At 37.6% G+C, this 24,585-nt stretch overlaps 1 protein-coding gene across 4 annotated transcripts in view; it reads right to left on the bottom strand.

Annotated features, from left to right (window-relative positions):
• TBC1D19 (TBC1 domain family member 19) overlaps positions 1-24,585 on the bottom strand; it is a 173,277-nt gene that overhangs the window by 18,877 nt on the left and 129,815 nt on the right. For all 4 annotated transcript variants that reach the window (XM_032334035.1, XM_032334036.1, XM_032334034.1 and 1 more), the window contains 3 exons: positions 14,537-14,621; positions 12,139-12,183; positions 1,853-1,885 (listed from right to left, as the gene is read on the bottom strand). In XM_032334035.1, the coding sequence (XP_032189926.1) occupies positions 1,853-1,885; positions 12,139-12,183; positions 14,537-14,621 (163 nt within the window). The remainder of the gene's footprint in view (positions 1-1,852; positions 1,886-12,138; positions 12,184-14,536; positions 14,622-24,585) is intronic.

Here is a 24,585-nt window from a genome sequence, read left to right as displayed (position 1 = left end):
CAGTGAAGGAATAAAAGAGATAATTTTAAAATCAGCACTTTTTAAACAAACATGTATAATACAAACCTTTACAATTGGTTATTATTTAAGATACCACTACTGTTTGTGTTGAATTCCCTTATAAAGCTATGAAATGGAAAAGCTTTAGTCCTTTAGATGTGACATGTAAGAAATCTACATGAGCTTACTTTTTATTTATAGCACACTTCCCATTTGTTTCTTCCATAAAAATGAATTAGCTCATTATCTTTTTAATCAATTAAATATGGCATCATAGGAATTTCTTAGTGAAATCATCAAACGATATTAATTGGCATAAATGGGAGAGGGGAAGGCCAGTTTAAAAATAAAAAGTTTTGAATCAGTTTTTAATGAGAGAAGTATTATATAATTATTAAGAAACATAGTAGCTAAAACTGAATTAGTAAAGTATTATGTGGAGTCCTTGGGGATGCTTGGATGATTATTCTAATACACTAGTTCTGAATAAGTGGTGTTGCTAAGGTGTTTGTGGATGCTTAACATACATTTTTAAAATAGTATAAAGAAACTCTGTATCAAACATTTTGCATCATCTAATTCCTTAGTGAACATTAAACCTTTACCTATTTAAGTAAGCATGGGAATAAGCAGAGACAGAGTCAATGATGTGTTTTGTTCCCTAAGAATTACTAGATTTAAGCTTTTATAACATCATTGATATCCTCCAAATCTCTCAAGTTCACTTTTTAAAAACTGTTTACTTGAAAAATTCTTGGAAATAAAATAGATAACAGGCTAACATTTTTATTATTAGATATAAAACTTTATATTCTTAACCTTTTGGGGGTTTTCTATTTTAAATTCCTCACATATTTATAAAAGAGAAATGTGCTGAAAGGTGATTATAATGTTCCGTATTATGTTATGAAATTTTGGTTGCTCAAGAGAAGCAAGCAGAGTGCCTTGTAATTCAAGCCTGTGATTAACACCGTCAAGGGTAGCATAATGCAATGTTCCTAGGTCTTCTGAACTCCTTCCATTGTCTGCTAGTTTTAAAAAATCTAACCTTCTGTCCTTCACCATTATTGTCTGATGCTGAATACAAAGAGGGGCTTTTACAAAGAAAAATGTTAATGCGTCACTGATTCCTTTTATAAAAGCAAAACATTAAAGTATTTCTATTTAGTATAAAGGTGGGGAGATAGCAGATGGGGAGACAACACTCTTCCACCTGTTCATATGCAATGTGTGACAATTTAAAAATTATTTTCATTGGAGTATAGAGCATTCTTCCTCTTGCTCATCTTCATTAAGCTTCTTGCATTCCTCATTCAATGACACCTGAGCCTGGAAGGCATTCAGGGTCCTCATGCCTGAAGGTGCACTTTTCACATGGTCCCTTGGGATGTGCAAGCCTTCAGTGAAATCTGATGTCTATGTCAGCAGTCTGGAGAAAGCATAGACTCGAACTCAGTCTTGGCCCTCCCTTCACATTCTTTCGGACCTATTATTTGTGTAAAAGACTTAGGAGAATTAATTCGGGAATTTAAGCAACCTCATTTTCCACCTATGAGAACTAAATATTAACATGTATCTCTAGTTTCTATCAGATTAGTAGCTGGTCAACACAGAAGCACTTTCACAGTATGTTTTGATTTTAATTCGTCAAGCAATCATCATCTGAGAAATTACGAGGACACTTTACTTTTAAAATATTTAATAGGAGATATAAACAAATACTAAACTCAATGTTTAAAAATGTTCACGATAACTTGTTAAGTGGGTGGGTGATAACGGTATAAATTGTGATCTTCATGTTTAATTTTCTAAAGTGTGATAAAAACAGTGACTATTTTAAAGCCCAACTTACCATACATTGAAAATCCATGGAAAGGGATTACACCTTAAAAAAAAAAAAAGAAAAAAAAAGTTTCTTTTCAATTAGTATACCCACTGAGTTATTAGGTAAACTTGAGAAGATTAAACTGAAATAGAAAGGTTTCCTATCTTTGCTTCATTTGTTCATGAATGTTAGAAAGACTGAGTGATGGTAACCACCAAAACCAAAAATGCTTTTTAATACCTGTATAAAAACAAACTAGAAGTTTTCAAGTAAAAAGTCCAGTTAACTTTCTATTGCTAACACTGAAAAACTAAAACTTTGAATATATTACAAAAAGAAGACAAAAACAGAACAAAGCATATCAGAACTAAGTTTAAGAACAAATTGTAATGGTCTCAGAAAGTCAATAGATCATGTCCTTCCTGAAACAACTTCATCCTGTATATTAGAACCCAATCTGTTAAAAAGATAAGTGGCTGGCTTATACAAAACAGCTGGGTAACCTCAGGAAAGTCACCGACTTCCTGAGTTTTAGTAACTGCTTGTCATGCACAGGAACTAAGACTGTCTCTGAAATATCATCTAGCTCTAAAATTCTATGTTTAACAATTATGCTTAGAGCAAACACAGAAAAATTTGTGAGATCTAAAGAAAAGTGGACATAGGAGGATCTTCCAGTTTAAGATTCTTCAGCAACGTAAAGGTTTTTGCTTCTAGAAACTGAAAAAATTCAAAACCAGATTAGGTTCACATTAACAAGTCAACATTCCTAATGTGATAGCCACCAGCTCAAGTTCCAAGGAACACTTAGAATGAGGGTCCACGGGACACCTGGGTGTCTCAGAAGGTTAAGAGGCTGCCTTCGGCTCAGGTCATAATCCAGTTCCACATCAGGCTCCTTGCTCAGTAGGAAGCCTGCTTCTCCCTCTGCCTGCTGCTTCCCCTGCTTGTGCATGCTCTCTCTCTCTGACAAATAAATAAAACCTTAAAAAAAAAAAAAAAAGGCTAAGAGCTGAGGGCCCACCCACCATCTTTCTTCAAGTCTCTCTCTCTGTTTATATCTTTGGTTGAGCATCTTTTTTCTACTTATGAATGACTATCTTTTCCTACCTTCCCTCTCAGCTACTTAATTTTGTTTCTTTTACTAATTATAGGCTTTTAGCAAATAATAAAAAAGTCTGTATTTTCTAACTTTTCTAATAAAAATAAAAATAAAATAAAATAAAAACAAAATAAAATTGTTGATATCTGAAAATAAACTGAGAGGAAAATGAGTTAATAAATAGTAGACATATTTTGATGCTTTACAGAAATATAAGTATATATTACATCTTTCTAAATACTGCATCTCAAAGCAAATGGATATTATACAAAATCCCAGTATTCTTACTGCAAAGACCCTTTTTCTTTCCTCTGTTAAACTACTGCAGCAACATTTGAACAAGCAGAGAAAGATAGTCAGAAATGGAGGTGGTACTATTATTATTATTTTCATATTCTACAAATATGTATTAAGGATCTGCTAAGGATAGGAGTACCCTAGTCCAGACAAGACACTTTTAATTAGGAAGCTTATACTGAGTGAATTCATGAACTGTCAGGCAACAAAAAGGGATGCATATATTAAGACGACTTGTGGTCAACTGCACTTCCCCCACATTTTCCCCAAGTTCTGAAATCTATAGCTGCTTTATAAGCAGTTAGGTTATAAACTCTTTGAGGCAAGGGGCACAATTCATACTTGTATTATCTTCAGCACCCAGCACAGTATCTTCTAGAAATGAGATATAAATTGATGGAAATTTGAGGATTTATAATCAGGTCTTTTAAATAAGATATTAAAATACAACAGAGAACCAAAATAATGGTTGCCGAGGCAAGAAAGTAGGGAGGGGGACAGGCAAATGGGCAAAGGGGAGTGGGGAAAACAGGTTTCCAGTTATGGAATGATTAAGTTAGGGGCCAAAAGGCACAGTATAGGGAATACAGTCAGTGGTACTGAAGTCGTGCTCTACAGTGACAGGCCTCACTGTACTTGTGGGTGAGCACAGCATAATGTGTAGACCTATCCAATCAGCATGTTGGCCATCTGAAACTAATGTAACATTGTGTGTCAATGATATGCAAATAAAAAAATTAAAAAGTGAAAAAACATTAAGGCGTAAGATTCATTTACGAATAAGTAACTAACATGTAGGATAAGACGCTCTCAAAAACTCAGGGTTGAAATTAGAAATGGCCAATGAAGTCATACAGACATGAGTATGAATGAATTCTGTGTGACTCCAGGCAAGTGACACCATCTGAGTCTCTATTTTCATTTTTGAAAATGGAGATAAACAAGACCAACTTCATCAAGTTGTATAAAGCATATGTGAGTTAATGTCGTCAAAGTGCAAGAGTCCACTATTTAGGACACAGCAGATGCTCCACAACTGTAACTATTTTACGCTTTCAGAAGGGACAGCACCACTTTTAAGTATCAGCTTAAATCTAAGAAAATCTTTTTTTGGTGAGTATTAGGTAAGATTAACCAGGGCTTACGATTCCAAAAAAAAGGGTGCACAGTCTGCTCTATTGAGGAAGGACAAAGTGAAATTCTGGCCAACGAAAGTAGAAAGCATAAGAAGCAGTGACGAATCCATTAACACTCTCAGGCACATATGACCTAAAACGTTTCTTTGATCTCAGAGGTTGTCATGTTCTTGGCCAGTTTTCCAAAATCCTTTCCTTTGCCTCTCATCACTTCAGCCTTTCAAGGGTCAAGTTTCATACACGTGGCCATCATCCAAGAGTGTACTTCTAACAGGCGTCAGGATGCTTGGGACACCATCTCTTCCCTGGCCTTAGAGTTCTGCAAGTCTGCCATAACTGATTATTTTAAGATACTAGGCTTTGTCTATCTAAAGAAAGTCTAAAATATGAACTGCCTGTCCCATTCAATAGGAATAACTTTATAAAAAAGTAATGGTTTCATGGGCCTTTGACATAGCTCAGAATGGTAAGCATGGTCAACAAAAATAAATCTTGAACTAAGTAAGATATAAATAGTAAATATGACTCAGAAAATACACCGAATATTAAAATGCTTTGCACTTACTAAATATTTTCTCTTCATTTCCTCACTGTCTCTGTTAATACTCAGCATTTATAGTTGTGTCACAGATCTCACCTCTTACTCAATTTGATATCATTCCAAAGTTTTACACTCTTTCATTTGGGATTACTTAGTACAGTTTATTGAATTCATTTCTGGAAATAATAATTTCCTTTGGTTATCCTCATTCTACACATAGCGAACAGGTAAATAAATAAAAATAAATCCAAATAAATTTTGGATTATGAGATGTTTTTAATTTATTTAATTCATAAAGATGACAAAGTACATTGCTATTTATAGACTTGACACTTGTAAGAGGATTTTTTAAAAGATCTTATTTATTTATTTGACAGAGATCACAAGCAGGCAGAGAGAGAGAGGGGGAAGCAGGCTCCCCGCCAAGCAGAGAGCCTGATCCCAGGGCCTCGATCCCAGGCCCCTGAGATCATAACCCGAGCTGAAGGCAGAGGCTCAACCCACTGAGCCACCCAGGCGCCCCAACACTTGTAAGAGGATTTAAAATGACATATTTTCACTATGTCTTCCAAGTGCCTTTCCTAATCTTTGTTTTGAGGGGCTATCCTGTGTACTGCAGAATGTTTAACCACATCCCTGGTCTCTACACCTGAGATACTGGTAAAACCCCTCTTTCCTCTGGCTCTGACAACCAAAAGTGTCCACAGATATTGGCCAATGTTTCCTGGGGGATGGAAGGTGGGACATGGAATTACCCTTGGTTGATAACCACTGATCGAGAGTCCCCAAACTCCTCTGCTTAATGTTCACTAGCAACTAATTATTTTCTCTTTTCTTTTGGAAACAAATGGTATTAGCAAATTGTAGTGTCTGTTTACCCAAGTCTCAAAAATCTATGTGTATTTCTCTTGTTAAGTCTTGTCCTTTGCTTCTATTTTTGTTCTTCATATTCTTCAATATTCACTCCCTCATTCATTTGCTCTCTCATTCAACGATGTCTACTGAGCAATGAGTGACTTTATGACATGCACGATTCTTGGTGCTAAATATGTTGGTCCTCAAAAGATCCGTGTTCTCTTGGAGTTTACATTAGAGTGATACTTCTATTCCACACAGTAGTTAGGATGATTTTGGAACTGGAGAAGAGATATCACTGCGAATAGTAGAGTAGGGGACTCCAAAACTCTGTCCTTCTGTAAGGTGATGGCTAGAACTATTAGATCAACTTTTTTTGAGTTCTGGAATCAATAATAATAATAAACCTCACAATCAAGGAAATGCTTAATAAAAGAAAGAGAAGCTGAATTTTGGAAAGAGAGCATTGTGATATTTTAATTTATCTGTCTACCATCGTCCATTGTCCAGTTTGGTGGCAATTATGAAGATATAGCTCCCTATGTTCCCGAGGCAGTTTGCTGGTCCCAGAGTGGACAATATGGATCTTGAATCAAAAAACTGTGGTTGTGTATCTTGACCTGTCTAGTAGCTTCTAGTAGGTTCCTGAGGGACTGGGCTTAAGTCAAAAGCCTATAAGTGCAATTATACTCGCTACAGCTCCCTCGGGTGGGGCAAGTCATAGACAGACCGGCAACCCTGGAAAGGAAGAAGCTAGGGAAGGAAGAGGCTGGGAAAAGCTCCTTTCTATTCAGGGGAATCTAGAAAGGACCTAAGAAGCACTTCAGCTTTCACTTCTGCCAGACTCCTGCGCTCTGTGCAGGCAGCAAGCACAGGCTAAGGTAGAACCACAAATGGCCTGGCCTTGAAAGAATACCTCAACGCAGAGCCAGGCTATACAGTCTGGGGTAATTTTTTTCCTTTTGGTGTCCGATATTTAAGGAAATCTCTATCAAATTATCAGCTGACCACTAAGCTAATGAACAGAGACTTCAGTGGGCACTCCCTACAAAAAACACAATCCTGACAAAAGCAGTTTAGAAAAGTCACGAAACAAATAACTAGTGCACAACAAACAACAACAGATTTTGGGGAGGGGAGACAATCCGATTCCTAGTTACCACACTATAATAGTCAAGAGATCTAGTTATCAACAAAAAAGTTACCAGGTGTGCAAAGAAATAAGAAAGTATGGCCTAAGGGGATCAAGAGTACACTTAAATCATGACGAACACTGAGTAAGGTACGGAAGTGCTGAACCACCATATTGTACACCTGAACTAATACAACACTGCACGTTAACTAACTGGAATTAAAGTTTTTTTAAAAGGATAGCTCATTCATAGGAAACAAGGAATTAACAGAAACTGTCTCTGAGGAATCAGCCCAGACACTGGACTTACTAGACAAAATTTTCAATCAATGGTCTCCCTAGCTGACCTGGTCCATAAGTCTCCTACCTCACCCTGTACCAGGTTATGTTTTGTTCACTGTCACCAGCTCCGCAGATCATCTTATTCTTCAAAGCATCAGGCACATGTCTGTCGTAGGCCCTTCACCAGGCTGTATATCCTCTTCGGAATGTTCTGCCTCTTTGCACAGCCCAGTCTGCATATTTGGTCACAGTTCATATTCTACCTCCTCAGAAGTACTTTTCTGATCACCTGACCTAAAATAGCCATGCCCCCCACTATCAATTTTTGTTCCCCTTTATTGTTCATGTCCTCTCTGAAATTATTTTCATTAGCTATTTATTTACTTATTTATTGTTTGTCTCCCTCAATAGAATGTAAGCTCCTTGATAGCAGGTGCTCAGGTTATGACTGCAGCTCACCCAGCTAGAATAGAAAAGAAAGCCAGAGAAGGACTAAAGTATTAAATGAATACAGTTATATAAAGTGAACAAAAAATAAAAACGAGAAGCTTATGTAATTCCTGTGAAGAGTCTCCTCAGCTCAGAAATTATGCTCACCAGTTGTTCAGTGAATCTACTACAGAAAAGCCTGTCCACTAACAAGGCCTCAAATGAGGTGAGAGGGTAATGTCCAATGCCACTATGGCCTGTCATTTCAACCCTAGGAAAGGTGATACAGGGAGGGAGGTGCCCCTGGGTAAGCATCTGTCTGGTCCGGGACAGAGAGTGTGTCAGTGGGCTATAGTCTCTCTGTGTGGACCCCTGAGACCAAGAAAGCCAGGCCAATTCTGGTGGCAGTGGTGGTAGAGGTGTCCTCAAGATTTTATATTTTTAATTTTCTATATTTTTTCTATTTATTATTTGAGAGAGAGAGAACATGCAGAGAGAAGAGGCAGAGTGAGGGGAAGAAGCAGGCTCTCTGTTGAGGAGGGAGTCTGATTCGGGGTTCGATCCCAGGACCCCGAGATCACGACTGGAGACAAAGGTGGACACTTAACCAACTGAGCCACCCAGGCACCCCAGAGGTATCCTTAAGATTTTAAAGTATTCCTATCTTTGGCAGAAGAGAGTGAGTAATATAAAATGTTGCCTTGTATTGCCTTGAGGAAAGAATAAAGGGACAGCACACTAACTACTCTTTGTCTCTTCTTATTCTGCAACTTCAGACTCATTGCCCAGAGAGGAGAGTTCTCTCTGATTCTGGTAACATTCTAAAATAACCTGAAAGAAGAAATAATTCTGAAGAATTAAGTTTACGGAAAGCTGTAGGTTTACCCTATTTTCCCTATTTAGCAACAAACTACTTTTATTCTGAATGAGTATCTTCTTAGAACCTATTATATACATCTAATTTTTCAATATGTTTCAATATATTACCCCTTCCTTAGCTTCTGAAAGACACTCTAGCATACACAGTAACATTTCCCCGAGGCAAAAGGGCATGGTGATGGAGAACACTGCAGTCAAAGGACTTTGAACCCAAAGCCCTTTGAAACTCACCAGCTGGACAAGTTGACATGCTATGCCTCAGCTTCTTTATCTACAAATAGGAATAATAGTAATACCTGCGTCCAAAGGTACCTGCTCTGTAAGCATTCAATGAATGAACATAAGCTATGTGCTTAGCACCCTGCCTGGTACACAGTGCTGCTTGGAGAACGCTGGCAGCTGCTGCTGTGGCTACTCTTACTCTTATTACAGCAATATTTTTCCTTGGTGTCTTGAGTTCCTAATAAAAGTCTTAAATTATGATAGCATGCTACACCCCAGTGAGACCTTTTAAAAAGCTTTTACATAAAATGGTCCCAGCCTGATTTTCTGGAGTGCTCTTATGTGCTGGTCTATCGTTTTTCTATTTTCCTTTGTGAAACCTCTGATTTTCATTTCTACTATTGTTAGTCATCTTTCCTATCTCTATCGGCCCCTTTCCATGCTTCTAGTTTTGCAGGGCACCATAAACACTGGCAAACCGAGCTTGCTAGGCATGTGTGTGAAGTAAAAGCTAATATATTTTTTTAAAGATTCATTTATTTATTTGAGGGAGTGCAAGTATAAGCAAGCAAGGGAAGCGGGGGGAGAGGGAGAGAAACCCCAGCTCAGAGCTCAATACAGGGCTCAATCTCACAACCCTGAGACCATGACCTGAGCTGAAACTGAGAGTTGGACACTTAACCGACTATGTTCTAAACTAAGTTGAAAAAGCTCTCCTAGGAATGGAGAGAGGAAGAGCTTGACTCCATGGACACTTCTTTGGGCTCTTCAGAGGTATTTTTCCTTTGATTTCCTGATTCTTGGATAAACATAAAAAGTTGTCTGAAAATTAGGTTTCCGAGGAGTCAGAGGTATAACATAAATAAATGTTAAAATTAAAAATCCTCTAATTTATTTCAATTAAATACTCATTAAACCCCTGTGATGACTAGATGCTGGGGGAACAAAAATTAATATGGCCTTATACCTCAAGGGTTTTGCAATCTAGAAAGGAAGATAAAGCATAAGCAAATAATGTCAAGATAATATAATAAGGGGTATCAAAGATTTTCACACTGGATATTATGGGAGCCTAAAGAAAGGGTCCTTAACCTAACCTGGGGATGCGGGGAAAGCTTCTGGAAAAGGATTGTGCCTGAGGTGAGCCCTGAGAGCAGGGAAAGAAAGTCTTCTCCATACATGAGAGCGGAGAGGGAATGAGGCAGGAAGCAGCACAGTGCTCTGACAGTGCACAGGGCTGCGTGTGCGTGTGTGTAGCTAATCATTTGATATTGCTATCATAAACGAAAAGTGAGATAGGAAAAGGGGAGATACAAAGCTAGGAGTCAGACTGAGTAGAGGCCTGGACATCTCTTATAAAGAGGTGGTAAGCCTGAAGAAAACTTTAAGGAGAAAAATGGCAATTCTGAAATTTTCCTTTTAGATGTAAAACTCAGACAGCACTGTGAACAGTAAAGCAAAGCTAGAAAAGGCTGGAAAAAGACAGACCAGTGAGGTGTCTATTACAATTAATAAGCTAGAGATGGTAAAGCCTGGTTGAAGACAAAGCAGCAGTTACGGTGAGGGAGAGAGAAGGGAGAGGTCCCAGATGCATTTTAAAAGTAAAATGGGATGGCTCTGGTGACTTGCTAGATGAGGGGATGCAAGACTGAGAGGAGTAAAGGATGACCACCTGGCATTTGGCCTTGAATGACTGGTTAGATGAGAGTACAACGAACTGAGAGAGAAAAAGCACAGTTTTGTTTCATTCTTAATTTCATCTTGTTTTTAACCTTTTTTTTTGAATAGTGGGTAGAGGAAGATAAATGAATGAGTTCATGTTGAGATATGTTAAGCTTGAGTTAATTATTTTAGAGGTGAGAACTGCAGATGTAAATTTTAGAGTAATGAACAAACAGAACCAAGAAAGCAGGTAAAAAAGCCTGAGGAAACATGTGAAAAGAAGAGCAGCAGAATTGGGGTGCGATGGGCCACGGGAGAACACCGGTGCTTCAATTAAGAAGGGCAGAGAAGGATGGCCGGTGGAAGAACCTGAGAGGTCACACTGACAGGTGCGTGGAGAGATCAGTGCTGTGAATGCCAAGTATGACTTTCACATGGAGAGGTTGACAAAGAAGCAAAATACACCAGTAGCAACTGCGTTTTCTGAGCATTGGCTACTTATTAGTCACTGTGCCCTTTTTATAGATTGTGTCTCTTCTAATCCATGTGCTATCGATGATGCATCTGAAGCTCGGCAAAGTCATACAACTTACCCAAGGTCACAGGGTGAGCTGGCAGAACTGGGATCTGAACCCACATCTGTTGGATTATAAAGTCCATGTTCTTAACTCTACTGGGTGGACTTCTTCAGGATGCAACTTAAAATTATCAGAAAGAGGAATGTTCTATATTGCTTTTCCGAAAAGCAGATCTTAAGAAATGTCCAATAACCTCAAAGGAATACTTAATATCTAATGAGGTCATTACGCATTTGATCAGTTTATACAGTCAAAATAGATTATCCTGGTGATATATTTCTTCAAAAATTTTTAAAGATTTTTTATTATTTGACAGAGAGAGAGTGTGTGAGAGAGCATAGGCAGAGGAGGGGCACGGGAGGGGCAAAGGGAGAGGCAGAAGCAGGCCCCCACTGAGCAGAGAGCTTGAGGTAGGGCTCAATCCCAGGACCCTGAGATCATGACTTGAGCGGAAGGCAGATGCTTAACTGACTGAGCCACCCAGGTGCCCCTTCAAAATCTTTTTATTTCATAAATACCACACTTGTAAAATTATGAGAATAACAAAGTTTAACACTGTTTGCACTCAACTGATTCGAGCACTGTTGCAGGGAAATAACAAAGTTTAACACAGTTTGCACTCAACTGATTCGAGCACTGTTGCAGGGAAATCAAAAGGAAGGCCCTGGGCCTGGGTGCCTCAGCTGGTGAAACATCTGTCTTTGGCTCAGGTCATGATCCTGGAGTCCTAGGATCAAGACTACATAGGGCTCCTTGCTCAGTGGGGAGTCTGCTTCTTCCTCTGCCTGCCACGCCCCCTGCTTGCTCTCTCTGTGTCAAATAAGTACATGAAATCTTAAAAAAAACAAAAAAAAACCAACAAAAAAAGGAAGGCCCTGGATGGCCCAGTCAGTGTCCCGCAGAAGAAAATGAAGCACCCTGGCCCTAAGTCTGATCAGCTTTCTCACAAACATCACTACTGGTTTCAAGGAAAGCCAGATAGGGTGTGCACAGGTTAGCACAAACCTACCACAAACATGGGAAAAATTTGCTAAAATAGATAATCTTTTTTTTCTTTTCCTTTTTTTCTAAGAGATATTCTATAAAAGGTTTACTTTAGATAATAAATTATCCATCTCAACATAGAGAAGGTCACATTTGTTACAAAAGTTGCAATTTTCCTATTTCCCACTAGAGGAAGCAATGGTATTACTCTTACCATTTGGTGGATAAAAGACTGCATATTCTTCTAGTCCTAGTTTTCCTGCAAGAAAAACCATAGAAGGTTTCAATATGATTAAAATAAATCTTTAAAAAACAACTAATTTTGTGGATGTACTCATAATGGTGTTTTGAAAACTACCAGAGTTACCAGCTCCTTTGACTTCGTTTCAGGATATGGAATTAATTTGAAAATCTACCAGCTAATCTTTTGATATTAGCAAATCTTTTCCTCAAAGTCAACAGTATAAACTTAAGTATGAGCAACTGATACAAAGTAATTAAAATAACAACTGCTTTCAACTTCCTTAAGAACTTAAGAAGAGAAGCATCAATTTAGAAGCATAGACTTGTTTTGCTAACTATAAATAATTCTAATCTATTCATTAAAGTAAGTCCTAAGCTTCACAATGCCTCATTAGCTTACATGCCTTTGGAATGTACTGAAGAGTTAAAAATTAAACGTCTTAAACCATATAGTGGTAATATTTTCTGAATCCTAAAACAGTTTATGTGGTCCAAGAATGAGGTTAAATATTGGGAATCAGGATTGTTTCAGAAAATTAAAGTAATTTCACCATAATCAAACATTTAAAAGTAGTTTTAAAAAATAGCTTTCCCTCAAAAAAAACCAACCAAAATCAAAACTAGCTTTCCCTCTTAAGGTTCTGAGTTTTTTCCTGCTTTCTACTGAATATGTTAAAGTAGCTTTTATCTTGACAGTCCCCCCCACCCCTTAAACCTTTGAGTCTATTGACTAGTCTCATGCATTCTTGCACTTGGCTTTAAGGTAAGTTTTTAGTGGGGAATAAAAAAAAAAGAATTTTTTTTTTTTTTTTTTTTTTTTTTTTTTTTTTTTTGAGCGTGGTGACAGAGAGGAGAAAAGAATAAGGAGTATGAACAACTTAGGTTAGGGTGGAGGTAACAAAGATAACAAAGACTGAGCTTGTGAGTAAGGAAAGATTGGAATAATGAAAAGTGGATGTGTGAGAGAGAGAGGGAGAGATATGGATGGTACAGAACGCCAGCTGGACATTAAATATAGAGCTAGGTGAAAACCCTTGTAAATTTCTCAGTGGTAAGAGACTGGGAGCATCTGTTGTTCTACTGGAGTGACTCTGGTGAACTTCTGGATGAGGACTGGTCACCAGAAAGACCAAGTAATTATTAGAACCTTGGAATTTTCAGCTCCGTCTGCCATTTTCCAGAGAGGGAGACAAGTGCTGGAAATGAGGTCAATAACTGCTCATGCCCACCCCAGGAAGCCACCACAAAATCCCAGTAATAAGGCATTCAGAGAGGTTCCAGGTAGGAAGACACACAATCACTGGGAGGATGACACACCACCCTGCCCACGGGAGCAGAAGCGCCTATGCTCAGGACACTCCCAGACCTTGTCCTATGTATGTCTTCATCTGGCTGTTCATCTGTGTCCTTTATCATGCCTTTTTAAAAACTGGCAAATGTACATGTTTTCCTCGGTTCTGTGAGCCCCTCTAGAAAATTAATTGAATTCAAAAAGCAAGTTGTTGGACACCCCCCACCCCCCCAATCTACAGCCAACTGGTCAGAAGGACAGCAGGTTATGTAGACCTGTCCTAGGGCAGGGACTATAGTAATCAGGTTAGACAGACTTGGGAGATACAGGAGAAATAGTTTCTTTCTTTATGGGAACAGCAGAACCATCATACACAATGGGGTTATAAGCTCTCAGTGTTGGGTGTTCACCACTTAATAAAAATAAATTGGTAAAGGCTTCCAGCTGAAATCAGATCTGTTGTCAGGTGACAGCAAGATATTGAAATAGCAATATCTTGTAGGCAGCTAGTGATAAAGAAGAGCAGAAAGCCCTCAAATAGAAATTAGAGAGCTAATAGCATATAAATTACATCAAAATTTAAGGGTGGTAGACCATTCCAAGGGAAGGGATAAAGAAGGGAGAAAAGGAAGTAGAAAAAGCAAATTTGTGTGATAAACTCATAATTAGGAGGGAAAGTCAACAGATATGACAAAAACACCAATGGAGGAGAAAGAGCCAGGAAAGATAAAAGAGGCAACTCTAAGTGCTGCTTCTGGGAACCACTTGCTTGTGATTGTGATGAGTTGCTTGCGCCCTGATTTGAGTAGGAGTGAAAGCACGGTTAAAATAATCTGAGAGAAATCTTAAGTACTTTACAATAGAAAATTCAACAACACCAACAAATGTTATAAAATATAACAGACTTGGTATGACTTTGTACGTCTTAAAGAATACTCCCTTAATGTAACTAAAATTTTACCTCTTATGTATTCAACAACACCAATAAAAGCTATAAAATGTAACAGTCTTGGTATGATTTTGTAAGTCTTAGAGAATACTCCCTTCATGTAACTAAAATTTTAACTAAAAATTTTACCTCTTATGTATGATTTCGGTGGTGAAGCACTGTTGTACGCAAAATGACCCAACACAGATGTGTCCCGGGAAAAACAAAGTAATACCTGGGTACAATAGCGTAAGAAACAAACAATTAAGCACTGTTTTGTAACAGGTAATTTATTGCTATTTCCCGCTTAGGAGGAGCAGGATGGAATCTTTCCAGTTCAGTGTGGTATCTGGAAATGGGAGGAGCGCCCTCTATTGGTACACCTATGCTAAGTGTTTTAGTGGATGCTAATGTGATTTTTCACTCAAAGTTGACCCAAAGATTTCTCACTGTTAGCCTTGAACAATAGCAGATAATGTATGGTACTAAATACCATTTGATTCTTTTATTGTTTCCTATCTGGAAATGAGAAACAGCTGGGAGAAATTTAACCCAGTAACAAATGTGTAGCGGGGACCCTAGTTAACTAGAGTGGCACAGAGTCGTTTGGGAAGTGCAGGAAACTGGACCTAGAGTCTTCGCAGGAATGCAGCAGCTGGCAGTTGGGCATGTCAGGGTACAAGGGAAGGCAACTCATGGCATCTAGAAGGGAAGGCAGCTGGAGAACAAGTGGCAGCCCAATACAGGTTAGTAGCTGGTTGTTCTGCCCAGCAGGTGGAGTGTGGCATCTGCCTGGAGATGAAAACAGGAAGGGCAGAAAGTCAGAATCAAGGATATTCTTAGGAGGAACTGGGTTGCTGACATCAGCTTAGAATCTTGGGGCAAAAGGTTGATCCCAAGGTGAACGGTGACAGGAAATCTGGGTCCTGGTATTGGAAGACCTGGGATTCAAAAGATATTACTGAGAAAAGAATTGGAAATGCCAGGAGAAAGGCAGAAGTCCAGTTAATAGAATACGGGCACAAGGTCAGGGTTGGACTAGCCGCAGGAGCCAATAGAGAAACTGTAGATCCAAGGCATAAGAACGGAGCCCAGCTTTAGAAAAAAAATAGATAAGGAGATTGCACATCAGTGAGGCCTGATGGTGAAATGTATACCAGCCACTACCACTGATTTGTTTTTATTGTATTTTAAAACATTATACAAGGAATACATGGTTATGGTAAAAATTAGAAGTACAGATCATCAAATACCCCTAAGCCCAGCTGTGTTAACATTCTGATGTATATCCTTTCAGACTGCTCTTATATGTACATCCATTTTTCAAGCAGAATTATGTATGCAATTCTACAATCCATTTTTCTCAATAATATAAATATTCTCTGCTCATATTTTTTTTTTAAGATTTTATTTATTTATCAGAGAGAGAGGGGGAGAGAGCGAGCACAGGCAGATGGAATGGCAGGCAGAGGCAGAGGGAGAAGCAGGCTCCCCGCTGAGCAAGGAGCCCGATGCGGGACTCGATCCCAGGACGCCGGGATCATGACCTGAGCCGAAGGCAGCTGCTTAACCAACTGAGCCACCCAGGCGTCCCTCTCTGCTCATATTTTTAATGTTGCAGAAAATGTGTCACTATATGGATAAACAATAGTTTATTTAGCCTTTTACTGTTGAACATTTAATTTTTCCACTTTTCCCAGCTGTAACAATGCTGCAATAAACCTCCCTATAGTTAAATATCTATGTACAGCTTTATTTAACTTCCTAAAACTGGACTAGCTGTCTGGTGAAAGCAATGGGCATTTTATTTTATTGTTATTATTTTTTAAAGATTTATTTATTTATTTGACAGACAGAGATTAAATTTATTCTCTCACAGTCCTAGAGACCAGAGATCCAAAATCAAGGTAATGTTAGGGCCACACTCCCTCTGAAGCTACTGGGGGAAAATCCTCTCTTGTCTCCTCCTTCCAGTTTCTGGTGTCTCCAGGTGTTCCTTGGCTTGAAACTGTACAACTCTAACCTCTGCCTCTGAATTCACACATTCTTCTCTTCTTTCTCCTCTAGGTCTCTCTTTTTTGTTGAAGTATAGTTGACATACAATGTTATATTAGTTTCAGGTGTATAATATGGTGATTTCACAATTCCAAACATTATGCAATATTCACCTCGTTAAGTGTACTTACCTTCTATCACCACACAAAGTTATTATAATACTAATGACTATAACCCTTATGCTCTACTTTTAATCCTTATGACTTATTTATTATACAACTGGAAGTTTTCACCTATTTTGCCTATCCTCCCACCTCTCTCCTGTCTGGCAACTACCAGATTGTTCTCTGTATTTATAACTCAGTTTTTGTTTTTCGTTCATTCATTTGTTTTGTTTTCGTAGTTCCACATAGAAGTGAAATCATGTGGTTTTTGTCTTCTCTCCTGACTCATTTCACTTAGTATAATACCCTCTAGGTTCACTCATGTTGCTGCAGATGAAGAGTAATGAGTGGGTAAAAAGGGTGTGGTATATAAATACAATGGAATATTACTCAGCCATAAAAGAGTGAAATCTTGCCATTTGTATAGCATTTCTGATAAATTCATTTTGTGTTAAAATCATTACCTATCTGGAATTTATTTTGACACTGCACTGCTAGAGCTCTAATTAGAATTTGAACTCCACCACTTACTAGTTGTGTGGCATTGGGAAGTTACTAGATTTCGTGGTGTTTCAGTTTCCTCACATGCAATATGCATACCATAAGATCTACATCAAAGGCTATTGTAGGGCTTAATTAACATACATAAAGTGTGTTGGGGTGCCAGAGTGGCACAGTCAGTTGAGTATCTGACTCTTGATTTTGTCTCAGTTCATGATCCCAGGGTCATGATATCAAGTCCTGTGTCAGGGGGAGTCTGAGAGTCTCTCTCCCTCTCCTTGACACCCCCCCCCCCGCCCCGCTTGTGCTGTCTCTCACTCTCTCTCTAAAACAAACAAATCTTTAAAAAAAAAGTGTGCAGAACAGTGCCTAGCACACGGTGAATATTATCAAGATGTTAGCTAGTATTACTACTACTATTACTTTAATTTTAATCTATATTCTGTATTTCCCCACTCACTAGTATATTTTACTTGGTTTTTATTTATATGGCTCAAGACTGTCATGTTTCTTCAAATTTAAATTTTCTTTATCCCCATTTCTGGAAAATTCTCAGCCATTATCTTTTTGAATGATGCCTTTACTCCATTCTCTGTTAACTTCTACTTGACTTCTGTAAGATGTGACTGAGCTACACTTACTTGACCTGCCATATTTAATTACTTTTATTCTGTGCTCTATTCTCAATGATTTCTTTTCTTTTTTTTTTTTTTTAAGATTTTATTTATTTGACAGAGAGAGATCACAAGTAGGCAGAGAGAGAGGGGGAAGCAGGCTCACTGCTGAGCAGAGAGCCCGACGTGGGGCTCGATCCCAGGACCCTGGGATCATGACCTGAGCCGAAAGCAGATGCCTTAACCCACTGAGCCACCCAGGTGCCCCTCTGAATGATTTCTATAGATGTTATCTTTTAAAATCAGTTCACTAATTCTTTCCTTCTGTTTCTATTATGCCCTGGACACTCTTCTAGGTGCCTGGTGTTTGGGATATAACAAAGGAAACAAGCAAACAAATTAAAAAAAAAACAAAACACCTCTCTGTGGAGCTTAATTATGGTGGGGGTAATAAATAGCAAACATAACAAATAACTGCATGATATGGTATTTTAGGTTGTAGGTGTTATGGAAACACAGTAAACGGGAAATGGGAAAGGGTTGCCATTTAAGAGCAAGGGCTGAGAACTTTCTCATACTGTTGGTGAGAATGTAAGCGGGGGTAGCCACTCTAGAAAATAGTATGGAGGTTGCCCAAAAAGTTGAAAATAGGGCTACCCTAAGACCCAGCAATTGCACAACTGGGTATTTACCCCCAAAATACAAATGCAGTCATCTGAAGGGGCATCTGCATCCCTATGTTTATAGCAGTAATGTCCACAATAGCCATATTATGGAAAGAACCCACCAGGTGTCCATCAACAGATAAATGGATATATATATTATTCATACACACACACACACACACATAATCTCCACACGATGGTATACTACTCAGCCACCAAAAGAATGAAATCTTACCATTTGCAATGATGTGAATGGAACTAGAGGGTATTATGATAAGTGAAATAAGTCAATCAGAGAAAGACAGTTATCATATATTCTCACTGATAAGGGGAATTTAAGAAACAAAACAGAGGATCTAGGGAAATTGAGGGAAAAGTAAAAGAAGACAAAACCAGAGAGGGAGACAAACTATAAGAGACTCACAATCATAGGAAATAAACTGAGGGTTGCTCAACGAGACAGGGGTGGAGGGATGGGGTAACTGGGTGATGGACATTAAGGAGTGCACGTGATATAAGGCGCACTGGATATTATATAAGACTGATGAATCATAGGCCTGCTGAAATCAGTAATATATTATAAGTCAATTAAATTTAAATAAAAAATGTCTAAATGTTAAAACAAAACAAAACAAAAACAAAGTGCTCAGGGTAGAAATCATTGAGAAGATAACTTTTTTTTTTTAAGTTCAGTTAGCCAACATATAGTATATCATAAGTATTTGTTGTAGTGCTCAACGATTCATTAGTTGTATGTAGATAACATCTAATCAAAGACTTGAAAGAACTTGAGAAAGTTAACATACAGATATCCAGGGGTAGAGCATTCCAGGCAGAAGAGTCAACAATCTAAAAGCTGCTAAGGCTGGACAATGCCTGATATATGAGAGGAACACCATGAATACAACTGTGGCTGGAGCAGACGAGTGGGAAGAGATACGTGGGAAAAGTAAAGAGAGATGGAATTATGCAAGGCATTGCAGGCCACTGTCAGGATACTGGCTTTCATTGTAAGTGAAATGGAGAGCCACTGCAGGCAGGGTTTTCAGCAGCGGAGTATAATGATCTAACTGATATTTTATAAGGATCACTCTAGCCACTGTGAATAAATTGGCCATGGGGGTGGGGCAGGGGCAGAAGGACGGAGACCCTTTAGGAAACTACTGATAAGAGCCTGGACTAAGGTGGTAGCAGTGTGTGCTGGGCACTGGGATGTGCCCCCCAGATTCTCTTTAGGAATAAAGGAATTCGCTGCTAGTGGTGCTGAAGCAGACGATCCTCAACTACCCTCAGCAGTCAGCTCCTTTCAGGGAGTGCCTCTGCTCAAGAGAGCTATTTTGTTCAAGGATCATGCCCCTTTCCTGGAATGGCCTGCATCCAATGACAACTGATACTTGGCAAAAAGGTCTGAACTTGCTGCCCCCATCTCAGGATTAGCTGAGGCTTCCATTTATACTATTGCAACTAGACTTCTTCCTCTGCTCAATCCTGCTTTATTCATTGCCATTCTACAGGTGTTGATCGTAAGAGCACTCTGTAATAAATCTTTGGCATGCTAATCTCAATTTGGGTCTCCTTCCCTGGGAACTCATCTTGCAACAGAGTGAAAGTGGGAAAAAATGGTCAAATTCTAAATATAATGTCAGAAAAATAGGAATCAAGAATAATGCCAAGTGGAAGGATGTTTGATTTGAATAAGTGTAAAATGGGGTTACCATTAACTGAGATAGGGACAGCTGAGTGGAACCATTTGGGGATGATTTCAGGGCTTCAGTTTTCAACGTACTGTATTTCAGGTATCTGCAAAATACCTAAATGAGGTATTGAATAGGCAGTTGGAGATACCAGTCTGGAGTACGGGAGAGAAGTTTGGACTCAGGTATGAATTTAGAAGTTATCAACATACAGATGATAATGAAAGTCACAAGATAGTTGAGCTTGGTGAAATCAGCAAGTGAGTAGGTATTACTAGAGAAAAGATCAAGAACTGAGACCTGGGACACTTTAACCAAAGATATGAGGGAGAAGGGAAGGAACCAGTCTTGGAGGTTGAGGGGTAACCAAGAGAGGTGAATTTCCCATGATGCTAATGAAGGGTCTCTTTAGGACCTCTCATTTGGATGGATCCCTTTGAGTGCTGGGAATTGCTGGGAGGTGTAGTGTCCTCTAAGTAAGGAGGGCAAGTCAGGATGTGACCAGAAAACATTTCTAAGTATGAATTTCTAGTAAACTGCCTAATAAGATCTCAGAAAAAGGGGACCTGACACTCTGTTCTAATAATTAATTATGATTTTCCCTCTTCTTCTAAACCATTATGCATTTGCTTACCTAATTACGATTTATTTGTAATATATTTTCTATCTTTAAAGGGTTTCCCAAATTATATAAACTTTAGTTCCCAAAATGCTAGATTTGCCTCTGGTGACCAGTAAAGTAAGAGAAGAACCAAAAACAGTGTAGTGTCTTAAAAGCCAAGTGAAGAAAGGGCACAATTAGGTCAAATGCTGTTGAGAGATCAATTTAGAAGAGGAATGGCCATTGGTCATTAGAATTAGTTATTGGGGACCTTCACAAAAGCTGTTTCAGCTCAGAAGGTAGAACACCATATACAGTGTTCAGTATCTGACTTTTTTTTAACTTAATAATGAATTTTAGAGATCCTTTCATACCAGTACATATGAATATATTGCTGCTTTATATAAAGCTACTTCATTTTAAGAGCTGTACTGTATTTCATTATAGATATATACCATAATTTAATGGGTTAGTCACCAATAAATGAACATTTAATAAATTTTCAACTTTATGCTATTTCTGGCAGAGCCAAAATAATTTGCCTTTTACTGTGTCATTTTCACATATATATGAATATCTCTGTAGGACAAATACATAGAAATAGAACTGTCCAGAGGATAGGTGCATTGAAAACTGTGATGAACTGTGATAAAAGGTTATGTAGTCACATTATTTGGTATCTTCTATCCAGAATTTCTTTATATTTACAGTGTGAGTGAACTCAGTCTCTTTGTCATCCAACTCTTTATTTTCCACTGTATATTCTAACTGATTACTTCTCATTTTTAAAAGAGTAAATAATTTTAATTTTTTTTGGGTAAACATATATTTAACTGAATTATTTTATTAGTTCTAATAGCTTTCAGTTAATTCCTTTGAATTTTTATGTATCTATACTTGATAATAATTTTATATTTTTTCTAATATCTGTAACTCTAATTTATTTTTCTTATCTTGTTCATTGGCTAGAAATTCCAAAATGATTCATGCTCTTTCTTTGCTTTAGTGGGAATATCTCTAGTATTTCAACCTTAAGTAACATTAACTTATGTTAAGATGGCAAAGGTTGGTTTCACACAAATATTATACGTCATGAAAAATACTTCCATTCTTTTATATAAAGATTACAGAAAAAAAGGATGTTAAGTGTATAACAGTGTATATATACTTAACACTACCAAACTGTACAGTTAGAAATGGTTAAGATAGTAAATTTTATGTTGTGTTTTTTATAAAAATGTAATAAAATAGTTGTTACTAAATACAGTTTCAAATATGTTTTGGGCATCTATTGACATAATCATATCTTTTTTGTTGAGATATAATTAACTCATAGTAATATTATAACAGTTTCAGGTATACAGCATAATGAGTCAATATTTGTATATACTGTAAAATGATCATAATTATATAATTTTTATTTTTAGACCTATAATTGTGATGAATATCTGCCAATAATTTAGTAAAATCACTAAGTTCTAAAAAATCCCAAATCTATAAAATTTTATCAAATCAGTAAATAACATTAATCCTTTCTCCTGTCAAACTTTCCTGTACCACCATGGTAGATAAAATAATGCTCCCCCAAGAAACACCCACATCTTAATCTCAACTTGGGGCTTGGTCCCAGGACCCCAGTATCATGACCTGAGCCAAAGGCAGATGCTTAATCGACTGAGCCACCTGGGTGCCCCTTAAGTATTTTTTTTTTTTTTAAGATTTCTTTCTATTTATTTTTGAGAGATAAAGGGAGTGTGTGCACGCGTTAAGTGGGGGGAGGTGTAGAGGGAGAGGAAGAGAGATAATCTCAAGCCAACTCCAAGCTGAGAGTGGAGCCCAACGTGGGGCTCCATCCCACAACCCTGAGATCAGGACCTGAGCTGTCACTAAGAGACGGATGCTCAACTGATTGAACCACCCAAGTATCCCAGGAAGGGATTATTCTAGATTATTTTGTTAGGTCCAACATAACCACAAGGATCCTTGTAAATGAAGGAAAGAGGGAACAGGGTCAGAATGAGAGAAATCTGAAGATACTATCTGTTAGCTTTGAAGATGGAGAAAGGGACCATGAGCCAAGAAATACAGGTTTATCTTAAAAGCTGGAAAAGGCAAGGGAATGTATTCTCCTTCAGAGCCTGTAAAAGGAACACAACTCTGACAACACTTTGATTTTAGCCCACTAAATCTCATTTTAAACTTCTGATCTTCAGAACTGTAAGAAAATATACTTGTTTTAAGCCACTATATTTGTGGTAATTTGTTACAAAAGCAATAACAAAATAATACAATTAATATAACTAATACAGTAACATGGCTAATATAATAATAAACCAATGCAACCAATAATAAATTAATATAATTAAAGTAAAATAATGCAAAAGGAAAATATACTTAATCTTTCTAGCATTGCCTGGAAAGAAAACAATTTCTAAAGAAATGTTCATATTAATTCTCCCTCAGCAGCTGGTGGGAACATACTAATGTTAGGAGAAGATCTGTGCTTAAATATAAGCACAGATATAAGCCCTGAGTCTCTGTTGCCCTAGAGAAGACAAGATATCTGAGACCGCTCTAGAGAGAATCCTGGTGACTGTAAGGTGATAATGCCAGAGGTGGTATGTCAGACATTATGTTCTGATGGGCCACCCTAGCATACAAGCAAAGATCTGCCAACTTCCATTCTAACCTGGGTTGTTTTAGCTTCTGAGATTCCAAATTTGTATCTGTAAGGAAGTAACAGTTTAGTTGTAAATTTGCTATAAAATTTTGTGATTATATAAAGACAACAATTTCAATTAGCCAGACACTAACTAGCAAATTAACTAGGAAGTTTAATTTTGATTACTTACTAATTAAGTGAAAACTGAACTTTATGAGGATAAGGCTATACATGGTAATGATTTACTTTATGTACGAGAGCTGTAAGAAACTGCATTGTGATTCCCAGCTATTGTTTATACAGCAGAATTACATCTAAAATGTCCACATATAGCTATAAAAGATTTACTTGAGCCTATAGTTTTCTTCAGTCTCTTGAATACATATTTATGGTGAATGTTTCTAAGAAGTAAGTTATTTATGTAATAAAAAGCACATAAGGAGCAATTGATATCAATTAGAAATCACTTTAACTTAGAATTATTACACAATTTTTTTCATTTGCAGCTTTTGCATTTTTATTCAAACCAACTTAGAGAATTTTAAACGATACATTTTCAAAAAAGATTCTTTAAAACACTCTTCATTGATTCAAATTTTCATAAATTAAAGGGCAAAATTTACAAGGACTTTGAAACTGGGCAGCCCTAACCTGGGGTCATGGTAGCTGTACTGAACTTGGGCTCTGAGCCTCTGCTTCTCCACTGGGAAAAACGTGAATAAACCTGCCTTATGGTTTTCGGGTAATTCTTATGGGTTAGAATAACTAATAACATAATATAATATATAATATTATTATGTATAATATATAGCTAATAACATAACTAATTCTTATGGGTAAGAATTAGTTATGAAATATATAAAGTATCTAGAGCAGATCCTGGAACTTAACAGGCAATGCATAAATAAATGACAAAAGGACTGACAATCTCTCTTGCAATGATTGGAGAATACTGGGAGAAAAATAAAATACAAAGCTTTTTTCTGGACTAATTTCTTGCTTAGGTATTGGCTCTCATCTTCTTATCACATTCTTTTAGAGAAAAACAAACATTTAGAATCTTTCCCTTCTCTGTCTCCCTGGCTTCCAACCTATACATTCTTTCTGTATGACTAATCTGAATTCCTGGAACCATCAAGCTTGTAACTACCAAAAACCTGAAAATCTGGTCATTCTTGAATCTTACATTTCTCGCAACTTGCATATTTAGCCAGTCACCAAAATCTTCCTTTGATAGTTGCTCTTCCTTCCTTCATTCTCCCCTTCCTTCCCTTCCACCTTCCACAAGTATTTATTGAACTCA

Source organism: Mustela erminea, chromosome 2 (assembly GCF_009829155.1).
Source record: "Mustela erminea isolate mMusErm1 chromosome 2, mMusErm1.Pri, whole genome shotgun sequence".
Taxonomy (NCBI): Eukaryota; Metazoa; Chordata; class Mammalia; order Carnivora; family Mustelidae; genus Mustela; species Mustela erminea.
The sequence above is the reverse complement of the archived record's forward strand: the minus strand, read 5'-3'. Positions and strand labels throughout refer to the sequence as shown.